This window comes from Lonchura striata, chromosome 20 (assembly GCF_050655825.1).
Source record: "Lonchura striata isolate lonStrDom1 chromosome 20, ASM5065582v1, whole genome shotgun sequence".
Taxonomy (NCBI): domain Eukaryota; kingdom Metazoa; phylum Chordata; class Aves; order Passeriformes; family Estrildidae; genus Lonchura; species Lonchura striata.
In genome coordinates, this window is record NC_140722.1 from 7,901,433 (window position 1) to 7,927,179 (window position 25,747).

At 43.5% G+C, this 25,747-nt stretch overlaps 1 protein-coding gene across 1 annotated transcript in view; it reads left to right on the top strand.

Annotated features, from left to right (window-relative positions):
* CTNNBL1 (catenin beta like 1) overlaps positions 1 to 25,747 on the top strand; it is a 46,899-nt gene that overhangs the window by 4,439 nt on the left and 16,713 nt on the right. Inside the window, exons 2-11 of the mRNA XM_085558128.1 lie at positions 3,018 to 3,206; positions 5,359 to 5,465; positions 6,306 to 6,445; positions 10,059 to 10,156; positions 12,341 to 12,434; positions 13,152 to 13,243; positions 15,824 to 15,896; positions 16,169 to 16,227; positions 16,898 to 17,046; positions 21,243 to 21,424. Coding sequence (XP_085414254.1) covers positions 3,018 to 3,206; positions 5,359 to 5,465; positions 6,306 to 6,445; positions 10,059 to 10,156; positions 12,341 to 12,434; positions 13,152 to 13,243; positions 15,824 to 15,896; positions 16,169 to 16,227; positions 16,898 to 17,046; positions 21,243 to 21,424 — 1,183 coding nt within the window. The remainder of the gene's footprint in view (positions 1 to 3,017; positions 3,207 to 5,358; positions 5,466 to 6,305; positions 6,446 to 10,058; positions 10,157 to 12,340; positions 12,435 to 13,151; positions 13,244 to 15,823; positions 15,897 to 16,168; positions 16,228 to 16,897; positions 17,047 to 21,242; positions 21,425 to 25,747) is intronic.

Sequence of the window (25,747 nt, forward strand, 5' to 3'; positions counted from 1 at the left end):
CAGATGTCTGTGAAGCTGTGGAATTAGTTAAATAAATGTGTTTGGACACAATCTGTGTGTTTTTCCAGTGAAATGCACCAGGCTCGGTGCAGCAACCTATGGGCTTAATTCTTGCTAGTTGGTAACAGTCCTTTGCAAAACACAAATGCAAACCCAAGATGAAAATCAATGAACAGAAATTAATGCCTGCCTTAAATCAGCTGTTCATGACTGTGCATCTCTTGTGGAATGAGCAGGACCCAGGTGTTCCACTCGGGCCTTGGTTTCGTGGCTTTAATAAGTGCTGGTTGGGAACAGGAATGTTCTTAGCGAGGTTTTGCATAACATCAATAAGGAGAGGCAAAGCCTTAATGCCTGCTTAATAGCGTTTGCCCGGAATTCAATTACTGCCTATTGCCAGGCTGCTGGCAGCGTTAATGATCGCACGCGGGGCACTTCCATGATTTATCATAATGATTCTGCTGGGTGTTAGAGACGCCTCCCCCAGCAATGCATAAATACAAAAAAGGGTAAAATAATTGAGATGGAAGCAAGGGTGTAAATTCTGATCTTGAGGATTGTGTACTCAGAGGAAATAGGAATGGTTTCATGATGGAGTTTTAATTTAGGTTTTGTTCTAGGATGCAGTCCCTTCCTATGGCACATTACTTTGCATCTGACAGACCCCAGTTCCCTCTGCCTCTCATTACACCTCAGGCTTGCCAGGGGCTTTGGTCCTTTTTCATGTTTAGAAATAAAGAGTGAGGATTGAGATTCTAATTCCAAAGTAGGACCATCCATGACAAATCTTGTTGAGATTTAGATGTAAATTTTGGGATTTATGTCACTAATTGCTGCATTTGTGTTTGTGACATTAATCTGTCAAAGATGGTTTAGGATGAGTAGGGTATTACCAAGGAGTGAATGGAAGGACCTAGGAAGGGCAGGGCCTCTTGTGACATCAAGGACATTGAGTAAGGAGTGTGGATTTACTGAAGTTTTTTCCTTGCATCATGTCATTTAGAAGAGCACCTTTTCCTTATTCTTTTTATGGGGTTGCTGGTTGTTCAGGGAGTGTTTGAATTATTAGTTGTTGTCAATGACACATTTTTTTCCAAATGGATCTATGTGAAATTATATTTTAATGTACCTAGAAGATAAGTAATAGGAATCTGCTTAAAAAAAAAAAAAAAAAAACAAATCCACAAAACCCTCCAAGCAAATAAATTTTTCATTTCACAGAATCTCTGGGTATGCTTCCACGTCATGGCTATTGAATTATGAGCTGAGTAACTGCTTTAAAAGTGCATGGAGGCACTTTAGAAGGGTTTTAAGTCAGGAATGTACCATCTGTAATGGAAATGGCAGAGAAGATATAGGGAGAAAGGAGACAGATAACAGAGCTTGAGCAGGTTTGCCTGGGAGTGAGCAGATACAGCTCTGATTTGTGCTAATGTGTTGTCTGGGAAACTTGATTCTGCATCTTTCCTCAAGTGGTGACAAGGTGGTAACCCTGAAAACAAGGTGATCCCAGCCAGGCTGCTGTCTGGCCTGCTTCTTAACTATAATTAACTCCTCATGTGCTTTTTGGGGCTGGCAGCAGGGGGCTTTATTTTTTTACATCTCCTGAAAGCAGCATTTTCTCTGGAGCAGATGATTTACCAGCTTGTCATTGGGCTGTGCTGCTGGTGCAGTGTGTGGTGGAACTGGAACCACAGCTGGATTCCCTTAGGAGCTTGGAAGGTTTATTACCCTCTGCAGCCCAAAAGTTCCTAACCTGCCAGGGAGCTGGAAATTCCCATCTTGATGGTCACACTAGTAGCAGACCTTGTGGGAGAATGACTGTCATTGATTTCCTCTGCACCTTTCTTTGGATCAAACACGAGAAGGATCTTGGTCTCACATAAAAGCAGGGTCTGTGTTCATGGAAGCCTGGTGTGACTTTTGCCATTTTAGGCAAAAGGTCCCACAGAGCAGAAGAGTAGGGGCTGCCTGCCAGGTGGTGTTTTATAAATTACGATGGACATGTGTTAGACCTAATGAGGTTACAAAGTCACCTCCCAAGTGGCTTGAGCAGTGATGTAAAGTAAAAGTACTTTTGTTATTATTTTATTATTCTTGATACATAGACTCCTTTTAAATAGTAAAGAATTAAGCTTTGTTTTGCTGTAGTTATAGAGCATAGAGTACTCCTGTTCTAGCTTGATTGTCCTTCAAAAATGTGAGAGACCAAATTTAATGTCCTTGTAGTTTCTGAAGGGAAAGGTTTTCCTTCTGTTGCAAATGCTTTTATCCTTTTCTACCTGAATGAAAACATGGGATTAGGATTAATGGACTTCTTCTTGTCCTTGGCAAATTACCTTTAATTTTGACAATCAACTAGAAATAGTGGAATAAAACAATAGGTTGTTCCAAGCAAACCATGATGGTTTGGGCACTGTTTAATCCAGTGCCAAGCCCCTGCAGAGCTGCAGCAAGCAGCAGTATTCCTTGTCCTGCCTACTCTGAGTTGGGCTGATTCTGCTTTTACTTGAGACAGAAGGGTGGGGGTGAAATGGGAGGCACACAGGAATACAATAGAATCTTGTATACATTGTGGGTAAAACATTATCTTTCCCTGCTGTCTGCTGAGCTTATGAGTCTGCTGGCTGTGAAATGTGGGGTTGTCTCAGCTGAGTCAGCAGACTGGGGTTCCTTGATGGGCAGCTGTGCCCCACTGAGCAGGGCTGTTCAGCCACTCCTTGTCTGTGCACTCCTTGTCCTTGCTGTCTATGAAGATATTTTCCCGTGAATTGTGTTCATAGATCAAAGAAGGTAGGATGTTGACACAGCTCTTGGCAGAGGCATTCATCTACTCATGTGATGTTCCACTTCACTAAATTAATTTCCTTTCCAGTTTTCAGAGTTGTTAAGTGTCGTGTAAGCAAATCTTTTAAACTTGTAAGAATTTCCTCAGTATGGCTTGTAATATTGGTATTCTGGTTTGCAAGGGTCACTAAACACTTGTATTCATTCACCTTTTATTTCTCTGACTTCAGCCTAACAGAGGCACAAAAAGACCCCGTGATGAAGAGGAAGAGGAAATCAAAGCACGTCGGAAACAAGCCAGTGCCCGAGAGCATGGTCGTCATAGGGAAGAGGAGTCTGCTGCCCTGGAAGAAACTGATGATGAGAAAAAGAAACTTCTTCAGATAATTGAGAGGGATGGAGAAGAGGAAGATGAGGAAGTAAGTCCTCTGAGAAAGAAGAGGCAGTGGAAATAATCAAACCCCAAACCCCTTCTCTGTGATTTCCATTACTTGCCACGTAGGTGGGGAGGCTTAACGTGATTTTTCTGTGCTCATACAGCTTGTGGGTTTGCTTTCCTGCCCTGCGGGGTGTTCATTAATTTCAGATTTCTCAAACATATCAGCTGCAGATTTAAAGCAGGGGCAAAAGGGAGAGGGCTTTCAAATCTAATCTCTCTTTGGTCTGAGAATACCCAGATCACCTTCTACAGTATATTTTTAGGAAACAGTTTCTGTGTTCTAACCAATTTCCTGACTGTACCTCCAACCATGCAGCTTCTCCCCCTCTTTCTAGCTGTGCAGCAGCAGCAGCAAATAAACAAACATTCTTCTGTACAAGAAAGGTCTTAGGTCAGAGGAGGGGGGTGGCAGCTGTCAAGGGTAAGTGTTTTCAAGCCTTGGAGACAGAAATCCAATGCTGCATTGGCCTTTCTGCCAAGGGCCAGGGAAAAGATCACTTTATAAATGTGACACATGGATTGGTATAAATCTAGAAGATATTTGCTTCTTGCTGCCTGTGTCCTGTTTGATAAAAAACCAAGTGATATTCACCACTGCAGAATTGTGTAGTTTTGTAAAATATCATTGTCCTTTGTATACAGCATTGCCAACATCTGTCTTTGAGAATCTCCCTCTTTTTTTGATGTTGAACTATTGCCATGACAGTTGTTGCTGATAGCAGAGAAAGATAATGCAGGATTTCTGTAGCATTTCAACTCCAGGGAGGATGGATCGAGAGAAGAGTCCTCCTGACTGGCTGGAGTCTTGTGGATTCCTGCAGTGTGCCAGTCCCTCATCTTTGTCAAGTGGAGTCCTCGCAGCCAGACAATATAAAGGCTGAAAGTCCAGGCTTTCTATAGAACTCAAATCTCTTGTTTATTACTTTGGACTGCACTTAATATAAGTGCCATTAAAATGTGCTTTGTCCCAGTAAATTTGATGTGAAGAAGCTAATCTGTAGGACACTGCAATACTGAATGCAAATTCAATACAAGATATAAAGCAGATCCTAATGGAGATATTATAGTGATATGTGTTAGAGGAAGCAAAGAATCAAAGGGAACAGAAGGAAGCAGTGTCAGCATGTGTGGGTTGAAATCCCACTGCAAGCAGAATGCTTTGGGCACTGTAGTATTGATTGGCTGAATGGGGTGGTGACATGAGTGGGATGGCAATGAGACAGGCTGGGCGAAGGAGCGGAGGAAATCCAATCATAACTGAAGGCTGGGGCTGGTGTTGTTACTGTAATGGAGTTTGCTGAAGAAATGGAAGTTTTCTATCTCATACCAGATTCCTGATTAGAGTCACTGACCAAAGAATCTGCAACACCAGCAGCAGCTCTTGATTTAATCCTGAGCAGGGGATGGGCACAAAACTTGGCTAAAGATGGGAGGGTGTCTGGCTTGGTTTTTGTTTTGAGAGCTTCTCTTAAATAGTGGTTGTAACACAGTCAGAGGAGAGGGAAGAGGTTACACAGGGAAATCTATATCATCAATTTTTTAATAAAAGAAGTGCATTAAAGTCATAAACTAAGGAAAATGTTTGTAGGTGTCAGAGAGGCAGCCGAGGTTGTATTGCTGCTGTACAGTAAATATACAACTCCAGCTGAGAAAGACCTTAGGAGCATTTACAAAATAAAGAGAAAATACTAGAGTAGAATATTGATTTATTTTTTTTCTTCAGGAAAAGGCTTTAAGATAGCAGTGAAAGCTTATCCAAGTGAGGAAAATGAGGAAGAACATAAATTCGGGGCAGTTAAATGTAGACTTACAAAAAGCAATAGCACAGCAAGGGACTTCTGCAGAGAGGCTCTCCCTGGGCACAGGCTGTGAGTGCAGGTTTGCTCTGTCAGAAGCAAAAAAACCTCGATATGAACTGGTGGTGCCAGTTTATAACAGGTGTAAAAGAGCAGCTCGAGGTCTGAGCTGGAGTGGGTAGTGATGGCACGTGAGGTGTTTGGCAGCTCTCAGCAGTGACATTCCAAAGCTGGCTGGAATTCCCAGGGCCCTGGGCCTGGCTGCAGTCCCACCACATTGCTGATATTTCTCTAGCCATCCAAAGCTCACTTTTCTGCCTTTTCTCATTTGGTCAGGAGGAACCTTTGGATGAAAGTTCAGTGAAGAAGATGATTCTCACCTTTGAGAAGAGATCCTACAAAAACCAGGAGCTGCGGATCAAGTTTCCTGATAATCCAGAGAAGTAAGACTATACTTAACTTTTTTTCCTTCGATTTTCTGGAATATAGAGGTGTTTTCAGTTACATAAGGCTTATGTAATGGCAGTTATTGCCTTGTAGTTCTTCTAAATATTATTTGAAACTGACTTTTTTAATTAAAAATGGCTTTGTTGAGACTCTAGTGGGGTCAATATATGGCTGGCAGCACAAAAACTACCATCAGCTATAATTAAAGGTTTCATTCTCTCATTTGTTGTGAAGGTTTGTGCTTGCATACCAGCCAGAGGTCTGTGTGGGGAGGAAATAATTTAATGTTCCCAGTGCTGTGGTGAGCAAAACAGCTGGATGGTCTCAGAGAGCCAGATGTGTGTTTGTGTTCTTGAAGTCTCTTCCTCCCTTCAAGGTGTTCTGTTATTCACATTAAAGGGACTTCTTCCTACAGTTCAATGCCATTATTTTTTTGTCCAGTTTGCTGTCCTTTCCCTTACCCAGATTATTTTTATGGACTCCAGACACATACAACCCACATGCTAATATGTGCTAGCTAGGGAAGGTGCAGCGCTGAGCAGAATTTTCTCTGCAGGTTTTCTCATGTGTGGCTGCAGCATCTTGATTTTAATTTCTTCCTGAAATTCTAGAACTGATTTACAAAATTGGAATAAATCTGCTTATTTACTCTATGTAAATGATACAGTAGAAATGTTTATGCTGCCACAGGATTAGACTTCAAGGGGCAGGTGTAGGACAGGGAAGATAGAAATACTGGTGCCATGTGCACCTGGGGTGACAAGTCCCACGTAGTGTCTCCTGGAAGGTAGTGGTGTCTTCTTGCTTTTTTGTTACCCTTTTTTGTTTTGCCTCAGGTTTATGGAGTCAGAGCTGGATTTAAATGACATCATTCAGGAAATGCACGTGATTGCGACGATGCCCGGCCTGTATCACCTGCTGGTGGAGCTGAATGCTGTGCAGTCTCTGCTTGGGCTGCTGGGACATGACAACACAGATATCCTTCAGTTGTTAAAGCAGCTCTCATGGGAGAGGCTTTCTACAGACTTTTCTGTAATCTCTCATATCCTCTTTCCCAGGCTTCTGTAGATGTTTTTCTCCTCTTCCTACCATACTGAATTTATGTGTTGGTTTTTCATTTTTTTCCCAGTGAAAACCCTCTTTGTTCAAGTAATATTGATTCTGATTTTTTTTTCACTGCTGTTATTCTCCTTTCTTGTTTTATGACCCTTTCATCTAGTTTTGAGTGGCAGTGTTAGGAGTGTGAGCAGATGAGCAGCAGAGGAGAAGTGAAGGCCTGGGCTTAGCAGTGATAATCTCAAACTGCAAACTTTGAAATAGCCCCAATAAAAATGTTTTCCCCCTTCTTGCTGAAAGCTGAGCTTTCAGGCTGTCAGCTGTTTGTCATGGGCTGGCTCACTACATGCTTCACCTTAGTTTGTGAATGTGCCCTCTTCATGTGCCCATACCTTTGGTTTAGTGTGCACAGAGCTCAAGGCTGTGGGTGCCCCCCCTGGTTAAGTACATATCCAGAGACAATTGCATTTCCATGCTCAGTGAGGTCCTGTGTCACTGACCCTGATCCCTCTGTGCACCTGGCTCTTGTACTTCTGAGGGCATCTGAGAAAGAGCTTCCCATTTTGGTAATGTTGATCAAAAACAGTGCCATTTTTTGAGTATCCTGGTGCCTTGATGCTTAGCTGGCAGCTGGGAACTGGCACTAAGCCCAGCTCCCTGCTGTGCAGTCTGTAAAAGCAGACCTCAGACCACTTGGCTTGTAAAATATTCTACAGCAGATTAAGCTGAAAAATTGTTACATGACTTGAGAGATTGCATGTCTGTGTCCTGAAAATATCTGTGGGTGGAGGGAGCAGTGAAGCCCTGTGGAAAGGGCACTGCATGTCGACTTGAGACTCAGGCAGTCCTTTTTCCATTTTTATTGATCCATGGCCTTAGGAAGGTAATTTAGTCTTTGCTTCTTTATGTGTAAAGCAGGAGATAACACTTACCAGCTTTCCTGAGGTGTTTTGGAATATACAATGTGAAAAGGCCTGTTAGTGCTGCATGTTGTGGTCTGATGCACAGATCTTGGTTTTCTTTTTTAGCACTTTTCTTTATAGCACCATCTATTGAGAATTCATAATTCATTCTTTCTAAGTGGGTGCAGTGATCAGAAGCTAAAAAACCAAGACATAAATATTTTATTGCATGCCAGTTTATATTAGCGAGCACTGTATTTGGGTATTTTGACTTGCATCAGGTGGAGCCTTGATGTGGTGAATGCTCATCCCTGCAAAACAGTAAACCCCACAGCTTTCCTTATCCACGATCTGCAAGGAAATGGCTCTCAAATAATTGTGAACAATTTATGTTGTACAGGGGGAAGCTCCTCCCATGCAAATCCAATTTTGTGGTTACTGTAGTTTAATTATTTATTTTATACCAGACACCACAGACTTGTTTGTACTATGTGCTTTTATACTGAATTTCTCATTCATAGGGAAAAAAGGAACTGTGGGAATATTGACTGGGATAGCAGAGCTGTTTTCCAGATAAAGTGCACCAGAGTACAGCTTGTTTTGTCCTGTCTGCCGTGGAAAGCTTTGTGCTGGGGTCACTGCTGCTGTCAAAGATTTGTCAGGGTTTCCAGTGTGAACTCTTTTTATTTGGTTTGCAACTTGCCTGTCAGTGAGTTTATAGGTAGGAATTTGGCTTGAGAACTGCAATTTTGGGAAAAGTATATTTCTTGTTATAAAACTGCTGAAGTGTTTTGAGCTCTGTTGGAAGCAGAGAGTGCTGCTGCTTACATACAGGGTAGAAACTCTATTGAAGTGAAGCATCTAGACATAAAGCTGAATTGATACAGCTCAGGTTTTCTAATGATATTTTGTTAAAACAAATGGGAAAATATTTTTAAAATGAGTTCTTCAAGGAGAGAACTAAACAAATGGCTCTTCACATGCAATTTAAATGTGGTGTCTTGAGGGACTAATGCAAGGAGACAAAAGCAATGTCCAGGGGGAGCAAATAATCTGCTGAATGATTCATACAGTTTTACACAAAACATGTGAATGAAAGATGATCACCAACAAGATTTTATTAACGAAAGACATGAAAGCCTCAAGCGAGGCTTTGCTTTACTATCTCCTAAATTTTATAGGACAGCTGATACTCTCACTGCAAGCCTCAACAGAAGCTCCCCAGACAGGAATGCCCTGCATGATGAACTCTGCAGAGTTCTTTGCTGTGCATTCTCAAAAGAGCCTGGTTCAGTTATCTTTGTAGCACCCAGGAGACAGCAGAAATCTTCAACCGATTCCTCCCTGAGCTTTCTCTCCCACGAGCTGATGAAACCCCATTCCCTCAATTGGTCTTCATGCATCCTGTATTAACCCCCAGACCACCTCAATAGTCCTCTGCTCTCCCAAGCACAGTTTGTCAAGGCCTCTCTTTTATTGGAGAGCCCACAGCTGAACGAAATATTCTGCAAATTGTCCCATGAGTGCCAAGGAAGATAAGAATTCCTTCTGTTGACTTGCTGGTTTTGCTCTTGCTGGTGCAGTGTAATATGTGATTAGCTTTTGTTACTGCAGTGACACTGCTCAGGTGACACTTGGCTGAAGTGACACACTGGTGATTTGCCTGCAGCTTGTCCAGCAGAAAGTCCTGGCTCTTTCTTGCAGAGCTCACCTCTCCAGCCAGCCCCAGCACACAGCTGAACCTCACTAAGAAAAGACAGATGAAAATACTTTTCCTGTTGCTGCTTTTGTGTCTGAGCAAATGCACAAATAGGAGACCTGGGAACCGCTTTGTCAGCTTGGGCACTTGAGAGAAATCCATCACAGAGTGGTTATTTAGGACATTCAGAAAACCACGTCTCCTGCTCTGCCCTTGGGACGCTGGCAGGATTGATCAGTGTGTCTGAGAGAATAGGGAAGTGGGTCTAATGAGCTGGAATACGTCTTGTCGTACAAGGGAGCTGTGCAGCAGGCAGGGGAGCTGTGTGTTATGCAGCCCAGAGTTAATGAGTGAAAATTGGGCTGCCAGAAGCTCTGCTGTTCCTGTGAGGGCTGCGGTTTGAGGAGTGTGCTGCCCTAATTGGGCTGGGCAGAGGGGGGTGGTGCTCCTGCTGCCGGCGGTGCCCTCATTAGGGGCATGTGTGTATCAGGTTAGCAGGGCTATCACTGAGAGCAGAATACCCAAATCACATTATTATAACTCATTTCTCTTTGCTTGTGTTCAGTCTTGACAATGCAAGATGGTGCCTCCTTAGACCAACTCCAGCATGTTTGATTTGAAAAAAATAAGTAACTACCATGAAGAAACAGTAAAATACGGGAAGCACAGAATCACATTTGTTTTTATCATTCTTAATTGTTCAGATTCCCCAATTTTAGTGCTTCTGGGAAAGGTCTGCTGCAGTAGTCTGTGTGCTCTTGTGTCTGGTATCCTGTGCCCTGCTGCTATGATTGTAATGCATTTTATCACCTCACTGGTGATGTATTGCCAGTTGCTTTGGGGTTGTGTCATAAACACACTGGCCTAAGAGCCATCTGCTATTGATACTAAATGTATTTGCCTCCCTGTTGGTTGTCCTTAACACCCAATACATGTTTCCATAGCTGTGGTTGACTTGCTGCAAGAGCTGACTGATATTGATACTCTCCATGAGAGTGAAGAAGGAGCTGAAGTCCTCATAGACGCTCTTGTAAGTAGGAAACCCCAGATTATTTCAGTGCCTCAACATCTGCCTCAGCCCAGCAATGAACACTGACCCATCCTGCTATCTGCAGCTCTGGGTGTCTTTGCTGCCAACATCATGATGGAGATAGCCAGGAGAAGCTTTCTCTGAACCTGAGACCACGATGAGTGTTTTTGAAATAATGCTAGAGTCTGGGGAGTGGGTGGTTGCACCATTTGCACATTGTTGCATCACTTCTTTTTTGGAAGGAGCACTGTCATATTGCATGATGTATGTGGGCTGGGAGATTTTTTTTGTGCAGGGAGGGAGAACAAAGTAATAATATTTATGACTTGGACAGTGTCCCATTGAAAACAGGAGCTTTATTTGCATTGCTCTTCTCTCCCGCGAAAAAGTGTGACCTGGGTTCACTCAAGGAGAACTGAAGTTTGTTACCCAAAGGACAGTGATACCCCTGTGATCTTTCAGTCTCACCTCTTGCACAGGAGACTGGTTGTCTTCTACCCAGTAACTCTTTTTTTCAAGCCCAAAAATCTGGGCTTGAACTGGGGTATCTGTTGGTGACGGTGGGATTTTTTCTTAACAAGAAGTAAAAACTTGAAAGTTTTCATATAGCAGAGTAGATGAATTTTAAGGGTGGAGGAGGGTCCAGGAAAAAGGATCTCTTTTTGCATAGAGAGTGAACCAACCCAGAAAATTACCTAGGTGGGTAGGAAATGCATTGGTTGGAATTAAGTGTTCCTTGCACAGTTAACTTGCTGAGTGCCTCTTGGCCTCTCTGGGGGTGGATTTCCCCTTTTCCTGCTGTTTGTGCTGGATGCCTCCCACTCCCTGGCTGCAGAAGGGGAGTACCAAGCCCTCCAGAGAGGTGATGCCCAGCCAAACATGAGTTTTACAGGTCTGTCCTACCTTGGAACTGGTGAATTGCTGTCTTTGAGTGTCGCTATGGCTGTGTCTAGTTCTGTAACTATTGTGTTGAATTTGGAAGATAGGAAATAACAGTTTTTCTTTTGTTTGCTTTGTTTAGCTGCTCTGTTTTCTCCTACAATCCTTGTCCAGTCACTATAATGTTACTTTCCAGAGGTTAATGACAGTGCCCAGAGCCCAGTTCCTCCAGCTGGCCTCTGGGCTATTGTTAATTACTCTGCCTTGGTAGAGAGATTGCTGGGTGAAGGAAATGGGAGAGAAGAGCTGCTAGAGAAGATGTTTTATATAAAATATGTGGAGAGGTAGTAAATCAAGTGAAGTTCTTTCTGTTTTCATTGTCACCAGCCCACTGATAATAGCCATGTTTAGAGGTTTCATTGTCCTGCTTGAAAGAAACAGGTCAGGCCTATCTTGGGAGAAATGTTTAGATATCTGCTTTTTAGATTACTTTTTTTCTTTTAAAAGAAAGTAGTAAGTAAAAGGTTGTAGGGTATTTGAAGATTGTTGCTTACTTTTCAGCAGTAGCCCATATATGTGTTTTTTCCACATATTTACTGGGCTGAAAGCTGGTTAAGAGTGTTTGAATTGGTAATGTTATTTTGTTTAACTGTTCTAAGCTCATGTTCACAGTGGAAAGTTTGCCAGAGTCAAGCTGGGACTCCTTCCAATTTGCGTTTTAAAGGTGTATTTTGGGTGTGAGCTCTGTGATTCTGGGACTCCCTCCTGCCTCTATAGTATTCCTTAACTCACTGAAGTCAACTTGGTGCATTCATCTTGAGAGGATTTAACTGCAGGACTTCAGCTGGTGACAGTTCAACTCATGGGTTTGGATCTGTGGGTGTGAGCATTATTCTGTCAGCTTTTTGTACCTGTTAGGTGGAGGGTCCAGCAGCAATGTAGGCAGGCAGCAGTGACCAGCTGGGAGTGCAGCTGCTCACAGAACTGGCAATTCTCCCATCCACAGTGGTATGTGAGCCTCATGCTTCAGAGTTCTGAGAGATTATAAATCAGGCTGGTTCAGGAAATAAAACTGTGACAAGGTGCATGTTTCACTCCTGATGGTGTTCTGTTTAATCTGAAATACAAAAGTTGTTTCATTAATTAGAGGAAACATAATGACAGATTTACAGGCAATTCCTTGACTTCCTCTGAGATGTTGCAGCAGGGTTGTTTGGGTCATATCTGGCAGGGTGTTTCCTTCGTTGTCTTCTTTTAATTTTTGTTTCTTATCTCTTTATCTTTTCCATGACCCCGGGGATTTAGGTGGAGGGCCAGGTCGTGGCCTTGTTGGTCCAGAATTTAGAGCGCTTGGATGAAAGTGTGAAAGAGGAGGCTGATGGTGTCCACAACACCCTGGGTAAGTGGCTGCTGCACAGCCCCTTGCTTCTTTCTGTGGTTTGTACTTAGGGATGTGAGTTATCCCTTCCTTTCCCCCCTCCTCTTTTTCTCTTGGACTGCCAGCATTGCAGTACAGCATCTGGTACAGCTTTTATTTAAGCACAACTTGGAATCACTCCTCCCTGGAGCCAGAGTTTGTCCTTTGTTGCATGGCTACATGAAAGGTGCCTCTTCCCAAACCAATTGTGTTGGGAGGTGCAGATACATGGATCACTGCACTGCACCAGAGGCAATCACAGAACTGTTTAGGTTGGTAAAGCTCTCTAAGATCACTGAGTCCAGCTATTAACCCAGCACTGCCAAGGCTACCACTAAACCGTCTCAAAGTGCCACATCTACACAGCTTTTAAAAACCTCCAGGAAAGTGCTCCCTGTATTTATTATTAACATATCTGTGAGCTATACTTTGTTTCTGTTTTAACAATATATTTAACTTTCAGGTGGTAAAACATCTGCAATTCATGGGAGAACATAACTGCCTCTCTGCTGCCTGATCTTTGCATGGCACAGAACCATTGCAGGGTGGTGCCGCTGCTGGCAGTCAGACTGTCACCCACTCCTTGCAGTCCTTTGGGATTGTAATCTCCCAGGACTGTAAGAATGAGAGAGACTGGAAACATGAGATTTGTAATTTTTGATGGGGAAAATCATCTGTTTTCTGTGTCTTTCTTCCCAGGAATTGTGGAGAACATGGCAGAGTTCAGGCCGGAGATGTGCACGGAGGCTGCACAGCAGGGCCTCATGCAGTGGCTGCTCAAGAGGCTGAAGGTGAGCTGGTTTCTCACTTTCCTTCTACAGACTAGTTAGCACAAAAAACTGGGTTAAGAAAAACCAGTTGTGCTTGTGTGTGTTATAAAAGCTCAGTTAAGGACAAAAAGTTGTAGTTCAGGATGTATGCTCTCAGCAGTTTTAGTTTAAAGACGCACACTTAGGTTTTGTCTTTATAAATGGCTTGCAGTAGAAATTGTCTCTTTTATCTTTTCATATGATTAATATATGTTTGATTTCCATGTGTGAGATCTGTAGGACTATGAAAGCTGACCAGTGAGAGGGGACACTAATATTAACCACTCAATGGCCTTTGCTTCCCACATTTCTAACAATTTTTGAGTTTTAAGTGATGTCTGTGTTTAAATGCTGCTGGGGGCGGCTTTTGCTTTGAACTCAGCTAATTGCCTTTTAAATTAAAAGCTGCTTTTCATACACTGCGTCCTTTGACAGCGAGTTACACACTTTAACTCTGTCTTGTGTGAGAAAATGCCTAAACTTTCACTGGAAAATGCTGTAGAAAAAGAATGGATAGCTCAGCCCTCTCACAGAAATAGTAAAGGAAATATAGCAAGGAAATTCTGGCTGTTCTCTAACCTGTCAGTAAGGCATTAGTACTTCCGTGCTTAAATGTCTGCATGATTAGAAAGCCTCTGAATTCCAGAAATTCTCCATCAGCTGTGTAAGTGCAGGTACCCCTCTGTGCACTTCACATCCTTGTTAGTAGAAGTAATCTGTAATTTCTCACTACAGGTAGTAACGTAATTATGTCCTTTGCTTAAAAAGAAAAAGTGAAATTAATTTTGGTCTTGGCAGGTAGGTACTGCTGCCTGCCTTGGCATTGCTGTGGCAGCTGAAAGACTGAAAAACTCAGGAAAGCAAAATAATCCCAACTAGGATTCCCCTGCTTGGTGCCACAGAACGTGAATGCTCAATGTCATTCCAAGCTTGTGCAGGGTGTGTCTCTTGGGTTCCCTGGCTGTGTTAATTCCTGGGTTTGGGATGTAGGATCAGGCAGGGCTTTTTCTTGCCTGTACAGGGTTGTGGGGAGCTAACAAACCCCTCTCCAGGTGTTTTGGCTCTTGGCAGTTCTTGGTCTTGAATCTCTTTCCCTGACAGATGTGTTTGGGATTAACCCAGGATCTCAGCAGCTGGGTAGAGCTGCTGTGGAATGTCTGTGGGATACATTTTAAGATCAGAGTTCTGTCTGGGCAGTGATGAGGACATCTGGCACACAGCACAGAGCATCACTTTCTGTTTCCTGACAACATTTCAGGTCTTATAATTGTATTGTGACTGTCAGAGCTGCATCTGAAGGCTCAGGTGGAGAGCTCATAGCTCGCTTCTGCAAACACAAGCAGGCTTTGATGATGTGTGCAATCTTAGGAGATCAGAATGCTGTTTCCCAGGATTTGCAGGGCAGCAGTTGGTACCCATGGCAGAAGCTGGCAGGGCTGTACAGCACTGAGCAGCTTCCCCTCTCCTCCACGGTCTGCCTGGAGGTGTCACCTGGCTGCTGTAAATACCATCCTCTGTAGAGTTATTTGGGATCATATGGAATGAAAAACTTTATTTAAAGTCAATACTTGGTGGTGTTTGGGGTCTTCCTGCTTTCCATATTTCCATGTGTGCTTGCACACCATGCTCTGTTCCATGGCAGTGGGGTGGAATGATTGGCCCAGCCGCCCTGCATAGGCAGGACTGGCCACCATGCTGCAGGGAGTTGTGTGTTTGGGGAAAAAACTGGGTGACAAATGCTATGTTTTAAGCCTAGGACTTCTGCTTTTTCCCTTCTTGAACAGTGGAGTATAAATAGCTGGTAACTGATGATTTTTAAACTTGTTTTATTTTATGAATCGCTCAGTAAACCAGGTTGCATTATTATCTAATTGGTTAATGTTCAGTCTGTTTCTGTAGATGAAGCAGCTTTGGCAGAACACCAAAATATTGGATCCAGTTCAGAATCCACTCTAGAGGTTTTTTGAGGGGGGTTCAAATTCAGCATTTTCATTTCATTATGACTTCTTTAGCATATTTGAGGATGGAGGGAATATCTGAAATGGAAGTTATGTGATTGTGCAGGCAAAACCCATCTCATGTTCTTCCTACTGTCACACTCTGATCCTCACAGGAAACTCTAGCAGTTACTATATAGTGTTATTGTGATGTATGTTCTCAAATTTTGGTTTTGCTGACAGGTACAGACTTCCAGAACAGGGATAAGCACCATGCACCCACGTAACATTGTGGAAAATAAATCACAGGAAAGAGATTCTGTGTGGCAAACAACTGGAGACTGTTCTTAGGGTTTTTGAGGGTTTTAGCCAGACTTAGTGATATAGAACTGTGTGAAGAATCATGGTGGACCTTCTACATGTGTGCATGAACCCACATGCACCTCCTATCACCCCTGAATCAGAATTGTTGCTGTTCTGTCACTGAGGAAAACTGCAGAATTACTGCAGTTGTGTTTTATGTTATGGGCTGCTTGTACATTTGATGCTTTGATTAATGTGTTCTTCAAATCAATGAGATGCTGAGGGCCGTGCCCTGATGGGTCTCTTGTTCCTTCCCCCACAGGCTAAGATGCCTTTTGATGCCAACAAGCTGTACTGCAGTGAGGTGCTGGCGATTCTGCTCCAGAATAATGATGGTGAGCCATGCCTACCATATCTCTGTCAGTGAGGGCAGAATCCAAGCTTCTCTCAGATCACAGCAGCCCTTTTTTGCCTCCAGCTCTCCTTTGCTGGCTTAACTCTCCCCCATGTGCTCCTTCACCTCCACCCTCTCTTTCTCTGCAGCTTTTGTGCTCTGTCAAGCTGTATTGATTTTGTTTGCTGATGTATCAGTGTTAGATGGCTGTAAAATCTGACAGTTAGCTTCATTTTTCTCTCTCTTTTCCCCCTTCCCCCCACCTCCGTCTAGACAACAGAGAATTGCTTGGGGAGCTGGATGGGATCGATGTGCTGCTTCAGCAGTTATCTGTGAGTAATTCCCACATGCCTTCTTTTCCATCCGGAGACTGCTGGGCTGGGTGGGAGGAATGGAAAATATCCTGGGTGCTGTCCTAGCAGTGCTTCATCTTTGGTGAAGCACAGTCCCCAAATATCTTCCACGTGGTGTGTCATCCATGGTCAGTGAGATGAATCCCTTTTATAAAGATGTTAATGCTGAGGTACACAGAAGTTAAATTATTACATTATGGTTTCATGGTGGGTTGCAGGTAGGCAGGGTTGGAATTGGTCCATCTTCAGCATGCTCCAAGCACAGGGCTGCCCATGTTTGAGCTGGCTGAAGGTAGTGTGCTGCTAGCTCACTTATATTTCTTCAGGCAGTGCTGCTTGCACCACACTCAGGCATGAATTGTGTAGGAATCTCTGGTAATAAGCTTATCCATATTTTTGAGTGTGAATTTGCCCTTCTCCTTCCAGGCCCTGTGTATTATCCTTTAAATCCTGCATCAGGCTGCTGCACATTTGTGCATGCACAGTCAGGACAGCCAAGGGCAGCAGCTGCAGAGGGTGCAGCAGTGATCTGTGTGATCACTGGCTGACACCTGTCAGGTGCTGGAGCTTTTGGTGCAAGCTCTTCATGTGTGTTCTGCAATAGCACAGCCCAGTGTTTGGGGGTAATTTTGCTTTCTTTGTCATTCAGGTGTTTAAACGACACAATCCAAGTACAGCAGAGGAACAGGAAATGATGGAGAACCTGTTTGACTCCCTTTGCTCCTGCCTAATGCTCAGCTCCAACCGTGATCGCTTCCTGAAGGGTGAGGGGCTGCAGCTGATGAACCTGATGCTCAGGTACCTCATTAGCCTTGTGATTTCCCTCCTGCTTTTGATGTGCCAATACATGTTCTAGCTAGATATTTGTTGTTTTATTTTAAAACTTCTGTGTTAGGATATTTGTCTGTCTTCTCTTTCTGTTTTTTTCCAGCAGGTAAGTAAGTTGGACTTTCTCAGACATGGAATCTCCACTCTTTGTCTCTAACTTTATTTCCTAAGAGCTGAGGCTGCCACAGTGGCTGCTGGAAAGTGGCAGATATTTCATCTGGGTGTCTGCCACAGAGAATGCTGTAGGTCAGGTAAACCCTCTGAGGATTTAAAGGACCCCTATGAAGGCAGAAGAGGACTTTTGGATGTCCCTAGGGAAAACCTGTTTCCCTTTTTTTCCCCAGTTCAGGCTCCACTATGTTGTGTAGCCTCTGAGCTGCTGAATTTTTTGTGGATGCTGATACAAAATTACTTCTGTGAGTGGGGAACAAGTTTGTATTTCTTGTGCTGTGCTTTGTCACACCCTGAACCTCTGGGGCTTCTCTGCTCTCTCTTCACTTTTCCTTGCTGGGCTGGCACTGAGTTGTGTCTGCTGGGCTGTCTGGCTCCCCAGAGCTGTGGGAGGGCACAGTGGGCTCTGTCTGGCTGTCCCCAGAGTGCCAAGATGTGTGCTGGTGGGTTAGCAAATACCAGCCAGAAATGCTGAACTCCTGCAGCTCAGGGCTGGGGAATGTGCAGCAGCAGGGAACTGAATAAATAACCCAACATGGATTATTCAAATAGGAACACTGGGTTTTCTTGAGGCTAATTAAGGAAAAGCTCCAAAACTAGGAACGGGAAGGAGGCCTCCCTCTGCCTGGAGTCCTAAGCTGCTAAACCAGCCTTGCAGAACTAATTAGTTGGAGTTCTTGTGCCATGTGGGTGGGATTCAGTGTTTGGATTTTTAAGAGCTTTTTACCCGTTTTTTGACTCTACTGTTTACCACTCTCTGCACAGGATTCCAGCTGGAAAATTATAACAAGAGGAAAATTTCTCCTTGGCTGCATTTTGCCCCCCATAGTAGTTGCAAAGGGTTTGGGAGGGACAGAGTGTGATGGATCTGCCAGCAGCAGCTCTGTCTGATAGAGTTTCCAAGGCTTCAATCTGTAGATTCTACAGTTTGACTGGGATTGGTAAAGTGACAGTGGAAAAAAAACTAACAATTCACAAAATTTGTTCTAGAAGCTTCTGTCACTATTATCCACAGGCATGTACTATACTGACAGCTGATTATTTTGATTATTTTGTATTTTTCAAACTCTTCTAAACTAGTTGTAGTGCTTAGAACTCTCACAGGTGCTCAGATTTTCTCGGATAGACCAACTCAGGTGACCACAATCTGTTGTTGAATGTGGATAGTTGTGATCTGAAGCTGTACATCTGTATCTTCTTGATTCCTTCATGATAAACAGCAGAGAGCAGACATGCCTTTCAGTTGTGATTGACCACCTTGCCCACAAACAAGGCAGAGTATTTTTCTCTCTTGTTGGTGTCCTCTGAAGGCTGGGGGCAGAGATCTGTTATTTTTTGGTTTTACTTTGGAGGTGGTTAATCACTGTACCACAGCCTGTAGAGATGAAAGGACAAATAGGCAAAGTTGAAAGTGTATTGACATGATGTGAGATAGATAAGCTGTGTGAGAATAAAGATATCAGGCTTGAATCTCCATTACTGTCGTAGGGAACACAGCATTCTCTGTCTGGTGCTGCCTGATCCATCCAGCCAAGTCGTTCCATTATTGATGGTTGTGCACACAGACCTGCAGAGAGCTGCAGCAGCTTTCAATGAGCATTTAATGTGCTTGTGATATTCCTACAGATAGTCATGAGAACAGGATGGTTTCTGTTGTGCTGAGCCTTAAAATGTGTAGTCAACAGCAAAAGGTGATGTTGTATCATGTGAACTTCTCCTGGTTTATGGGGGGTCATTGGTAATGCCTGAAAATGAGCCCAGTGTGGCTGATGTGTGTGGCCAGACAGGTTCTGGACTCGTGCTGTGATCTGGGACTTGCACTTGGCCCTGAAGAAATTTGGGCTTCACCAAGCAAATACATGGGAGCTGAGCAGAGGGTCTGGGAGAAGAGCAGGTCAAGAGGGATGAAGTTGGTGACAGCACGAGTGAAGGAGGAAGTTTGGGATTAGGATGAGAGCAGGACTATATACAATTACTGAATTTACATCACTGCACAAAGGGAAGCTTATTTATTTTATGTCACATCTTTATCAAAAACAAGATGGTTTATGAAGCTAGCAGCCATCAGCAGAAAGTTTAGAAATGTCCCTTAGAATTAAACTGAATTTTCTTTTTAGTTCAGAAAGTACTTCTTAGTGCTCAGTCCCTCAGTCTTGCCTAACTGCAATTTAGTCAAAAGAGAGTAGAACAGGCTTGTCCTGTCAGCTCCTGGTGCATGCTAACAGGCAGTTATTGCTTGGCTGTGGAGCTGTGTGGGGTTTGAGGAGATGCAGCCATGCTGCTCCCAGGGGATGTGTCAGGGAGATTCTCTGTTGCTCAGGGAAAATGATGTGTGGTTTGCCCTGCTATGAACTGAGGAGCATGTGTATGCACAGAGACAAATACAGCCCAGGGAGCTCATGGGGACCTGCATCACTTGGACCACAAAATGTTCTGTCCTGCAGCTATGCTGGGACTTTGCTTGACCCTCAATAAAAGCTTTTGTCTCCTGTACAGAAAACAAGGTGAAACCAGACAACTCCATATGGCTCCCCAAAGCTTTTCTATAGCTATTTCAGGACAGATTTTTTTATTATTATTAAAATATTTTTGTGTTTTCTTGTCCTGCTGTTCCTAATGACCCCTGGAAGCATAAGCTGTCTCTTTACTAAATCTTCTGGTTAATTAAACGGAACCATTTTATACACACTTTCCTAGGAAATCTAGTGTTCTGCTTTTACTGGTATTTTGGAAAGTTAAAGGCTATGTTCTGCTAATGTGGAAAGTACAGATAATGTCAGCACACCCTTTTTTTTAATATTAGATATATCAAAAGAGTTGTCTCAGATCGAAAGGTGTTAAAAGGAGGAAAACAATGGTTAGTGAATAAAGTTGTAATTCAGAGTTTCCATGAACACTGAGGCCCCTCTGCATTTGGTGATTCTCATGTTTGCTTGTCTGTGAATTAGTGTTCAGCTAAAAGTTCCCTCAATGAGCACAGATGAGACTAAGATAAACTGCTTGCCCTCCGGCAGAATAAATATTTCAAATAAAATCAACTCCAGACAGTCCAGGCAAGCAGCTATTGATCTCTAAAAGCCTGAACTTAAACCCAATGAATATTCCAGAGCTAAGCCCTGCACAGCCTTCCTAAATGCTGATCAATATGCAATTACTTCCCCTGAAAACATTTCTGGTGTCATCTGGCCTAAGGAGTACTTTATTTTTAGCTCTCTGTAGTGGGGATGTGGGGGTGCCAAACCACCCTCCTGCTTAGCCTTTGGTTGGTGGGGGGAACTCAGTGTCCAGCCCCACACGCTGCCCTCCCACCACAGGGTCAGGAGTGCCTGTGGCTGCACTGGGCAGGGTCGCTTTCTTTCAGGCTGGGGTATTCATATATAGGTATTTTAGTTTGACTCTTGTTAGGGGCTCATGAAGTTGGGTCTCTGCAGGGAAGTTGTTTTCCACAGCTCTCTGGAGGCTTTGAGGAGCCCCGAGTCTGTCAGCCTCCTTCCATTGTTTGGTTCCTGCTGATGGGGTTTCATTATAACTGACCCAGCTATGCTCACCAAATTTACTCCTTTATTAAATTAAACTGTTGTTTGATCAAAATTATGATCTTTTTGGCGTGATAGTATTTGCTTTTTTATCCAACCCAGCCTCTCCTTCTGTTTTGTGTCAGTGTTTGTAAAGCAGTGAAAAAATATCTTCTTCAGTAGCCAAGAAATAAGAAAATAAAACCATGACAATAAAATACATAAAAGGAAATAAAAATAGGAAATAAAAAGAAATAAAAGACATTAAAAAAGAAATAACCAAGACAATGTTCTCAGCCACAGTTTTGAAAAGAGTTACTGTTGATGCGGTGTTCTGGCTTCTAGAAGAGAAATCTTGCTTAGAGCTTGTGCTCAGACTCTTCATCTTGTCCTTGTCATGTTCCTTTCCTTGTCTCTTTAAAGTAGGATGCTCCAAAGCTCCTCATGTCCCTGTGCAATTTAATTTGCCTCTTTTCACAGGGAGAAGAAGATTTCCCGCAGCAGTGCCCTGAAGGTGCTGGACCACGCCATGATTGGACCAGAGGGCACAGACAACTGTCACAAGTTTGTGGACATCCTTGGGCTGAGAACCATCTTCCCTCTCTTCATGAAATCACCCAAAAAGATAAAGAAAGTTGGAACAACTGAAAAAGAACACGAAGGTAGGTGTGCTTCCAGATCCTTCTTGTTGCTATGGAGGAGGTGAATGGACAACCAGTGTAGCTGAAAAGTACCTGCAGGAGGAGGGAAGGGCACAGCACCCATCTTTGCAGCTTTCAGCTCTGGGTGTCCAGCCTGCTGCTCCTGTCACAGCTGGCTGTTGAGGGCACACTTGTCCTGCTTGTTTTGGTATCAGCAGCTCCTGGCGATTCCATTTCATGTGCTGTTAATAAGTTATTTTACTCCTGTAGAGTATGTTGTTTGAAGCTCTTACTCTGATGCAAAACTCTTTTGAAAAGAGTAATGAGGCAACTACAAATGTCACCTCAAAAGCAGTGTTTTCATGGCTCTGAGCACTGAAGTGTGACTGGATGAACATCAGGCATTGCAGAAATAAACTGCATTGCTTTTGAAGTTAGTTTTTTCTTCCTTTTTGTATTTTTTAACTCTCTACCCTGAAAAACTGCTTTAACAAAGATCTGCTGTGGAATAAAACTACTATTACTGTGGAACCTTACACTGAGCTGAGTGGTCAGTCCCTCCTGATCCTGGTAACACTGTCTTTCCCATTTTGTTGGGAAACAAAATAGAATATGGACTGTGTCTTGGAAGAAACTTTAAATACTGCCAGTGGTGCTTAAGGTTTTGTGCCAGTTCATTGCTCATCTCATTTCTACAGAGGGTGAATACTGTCAAAAGCTGAAGAGGTGTGAGTGGGTCTCACATATGTCTAAGATCCATCCTGAACTCCTGCAGCAAGCCAAGGGAAAGTGGAAGGACAGAGCAAAAACATGGGAGTTTGAAACCCAAATCCCCTGCTCTGGGACTGTCCTGGCAGCTCAGGTGGGACTCAGGTGCTCTCCCAAGGCCAGGAGGGAGGTGCTGTCCCTGCAGAGCTCTCTGGGTGCTGAGACTGAGCAGCTCCTTTCCCTGGCAGAGCTGCTGAGCTGGGGACAGCTGCTTGTTCTCCCTCCTGAGCAGGACAAGGAATGGGCAGTGTCATGGACTGGGCATATGTGTGGCAGTGGCGGCTTTCCTGACACAGGTGGAGAGCAGGGACTAACCTGTCACCCAACCCCAGAGCAATTCACACACCTGCTGACAGTTCTGGTCACTTTATCTGCCCTGTGTTGCTTGTCTTGGGTAGATAATGGTGAGGGAAAAATTCTGTCTTGAGGTCTGGGGTTTATTCAGGGGACTTGCAGAGATAGGTTTGGTTTCTGTAGGTTATGTAATAAAATTGCTGGTTTATGTCATAAAATACACAGTTATGCTTTGATGGATTTAGGGGAGGTTTAGAAATTTTCATTTGCAGTGTGAAAGTGAGGTTTAATTCTTACTGAGAGAAAGCTTCAGCTGGAATGGGAGGTTCTGGGTAGAGGTCTGAGTCTGTGGCTCATGCCATTGACTTAATTTTTCAGTTTTGGAAAGTGAGCTAATCTCTGTCTCATCTGCTTCTTCTGGAGACTGCAGTTGATACCTGTGGGCAGTCCTGGCTGCTGTGAGGATTAGTCTGGAAAGTCCTGTCAGGGTCAGTTCCTGACTATTTCTGTGATAGCATGAAAAGCCAATCTGGCCTGAGGAGATTGAAGTGATCCATGCAAACAGGCTTTGTATCACATCTCCGTCTCATTATCATGCTGAAGAAATGGAGAACATTAAGATGAGTCCAGAAATCATTTCTATTAAAATAAACTCTCCCTAAAAAGCTGTGGTAGTAAGTCCAATTTTCTTTGTTTTGCATCACTGGGCAGGTGAGTTACTGAATTTCTAACGACAGGAGGTAATAGAGATGTTCAACAGGGCTCCCTGGAGCCTGTCACGCCGTTGTCCTGACACGGTGTAAGCAGCACAGCGTGTGCTTTTACTCTGCTGAGTGCTGCCCCAACCATGCAGTAGCTGCTCCTGGGGGGAACATGGTACAGGCTCCTGGGTGCCTCTGGCTTTAAGGGAAATGGTGCAGGTATGGCATGAAGGAACTGGTTCCCTCTGTGCTGTTCTGGTCCTAGGAACATGCTGCTTTTTGCTTATCTCTTTATTTATTGATCAAAAAGAACTCTCATGTTCAGTCTGCATATTTTCTCCTAAAAACTTTATCCTGTGTTCAATCTGTTTAGAAAAAGTTAATTAGAGAAATCTTGTACTAGGAGAGCTTTCATGTGCATGCCAAATGGAGGAAGAGAATCCTTTAAAGGATTCTTTGGAATGGCTTTGCAGCAGTGGCCTCAGTATTTATTTAAAGCAGCTCTGAGGAGCTGGCCTGTGCTTGCCCTCTCTGTGTTGCTGCTGGGGTGGGCTGCAAAACACAAAATCCTCAGTGGGCTCTGAAACCTGGGGCTAATGACAGCTCCATAAAGGCCAGCCTTGCTAAAATCCTCCAGCACTGAGTGAGGTTCCAAACAGCTCTGCTGAAGGGTTTGTCCTGCCTGTCCCTCTGTCTCTTTGCATGCAGTGGCTGCAGTGCCACCAGGCTGGGGGTCCTGGCACCCACTGTGGCTCCAGGTGCTTCACCTCTCACAGGACATCCAATGCTCAATCTCCAGAGCACCAAGTCTTCTGCATGTATCTGGTGGTTGTAGGAAAATATCCCCTTGTCTTTATTTTACAGCAGTGTTGCTATTTACATAAGAGATAGTCTATAAAACCATGTTTGTTTTATTGTCTCTAAGGCAGTGTTCTGAATGTGACAAAATAATAAATACCCCAGTGAAAAAAAAAATCTCAATGTGACTTGCTGAGCTTTTATTTATTGCAGAAATTTATAATCCAAATTAAATTTGATAAAAGTAACTTCTCTGTAATGCATTTCTTCCTTTCTAAATGCTAGCATAAAGGTGTCAGTGCTGGTTAGCTACATTTTAAACACTGTCAGTGTTTAAAAATTATTATACTCTAGGGAGCCTGTGAACAATTTAAATCCAAACTGCACGTATTTATGCTTTATGTACACTATGTAATTAGGAAAAAAGAAAGGGAAAATTTCTTAACCATCTTTATGGATGATCTGAGCCTGAAGATTGGGCCTGTGGTGTCTAACTGAGTGCACATTATCTACACTTGAATTTTGCCTGTGTTTGTACAGATCATTATATTAGGATATTAGATTTGGGAGAAAAAAACTCATTGGAAGCAATTTCCCTTTTTCTGAGGCAGTGAAGCAACTCAAACCAGAAATATTTTGCAGCTGAAGACAGAAATGGCTTGGAGTTTTGCTGTGTCTGTGGGGTTGCAATACTCAATGTGAGTGCCCAGCTGGGTTGGACAGCTACAAAGAGAACCAGCCTGGCTGTGTAGGAGGTGCCATCATGGATGTGTATTGTGAGCTGGTTGAACAGCAGTGCCCCTTTAATGTCTGTGATTGCAGGGAGTGCACAGAAATCTGCCTCTGGGTGGTTCTTGGCATAAATAGAGGGTAAGATTTTAAATAACACTTCTGTGTTGTGACTTTTGAAATGTGAGGGTTGCTGTATGAGCATCTGCATTCCAAAAACCTTCCTGCTGCAGAGCTGAGAGTTGAGGTGTCCCCCTGTCCATGAGGGTGCAGCAGCTCGCAGCACAGTCAAGTCACAGCGTTGGATGCTGGTTTGAAATTCTTGAACAGTCTCAGTGAGCTAAAAATGGAGAAAACAACAAATTCCTCCTGAATTACAGAGTCTGAAGTGAAGCAATCATAGCTGGCTCGACAGGCTGTATATCCTCCTGCTCTTTCTCAGGATGGTTATTTGCAGCCGAGTTTTGCTCACTTGGAGAGTGTAATGAACTATAAAAGGATGTTTGTCCAATTCATCTTCATTTAAAAGCCTTCTCTTGTCTTAGATGTCAGTTTTACTTAGGAATGTTTAATTTGATAACCTGAGAATTAGTTCAGCCAGTTTCTAAAGGAGAATTCCTATCACTGGGGTGTTTTGCTTGTTTGCCCTCTATCAATAACAAAGCTTCTTTTGGAGATCCTCAGCTACACCCTCCCTTTTAAAAACAACAACAAAACCCATTTCTTAGTAAATATACTCATTCTCCTTTGTGACATGCACTGAAGGCAGCAGAGCCCTTGGAATGAATGTCTGCTTCAGAACCAGATTCCCTGGGCATGGGGAAGTGAAAAGGCAGCAGCAGAAACATGGCCTGATAAGGAGTTATTGGTATTAACTGAGCACCCTCTGCCAGCCAGCAGAAAGTGTTTTTCTTTTGGTGGTCTTGAGGAGTGAGCACCCAGGGAAGGCATCAGTCTGTTTAAGCAGAACTTTATTATGCCAATTTGTTATTTCACCATCACCCTCCGACAGGAACCTGTGATTTGAGTGAGCCATGATGCTGAGAACAGTGTT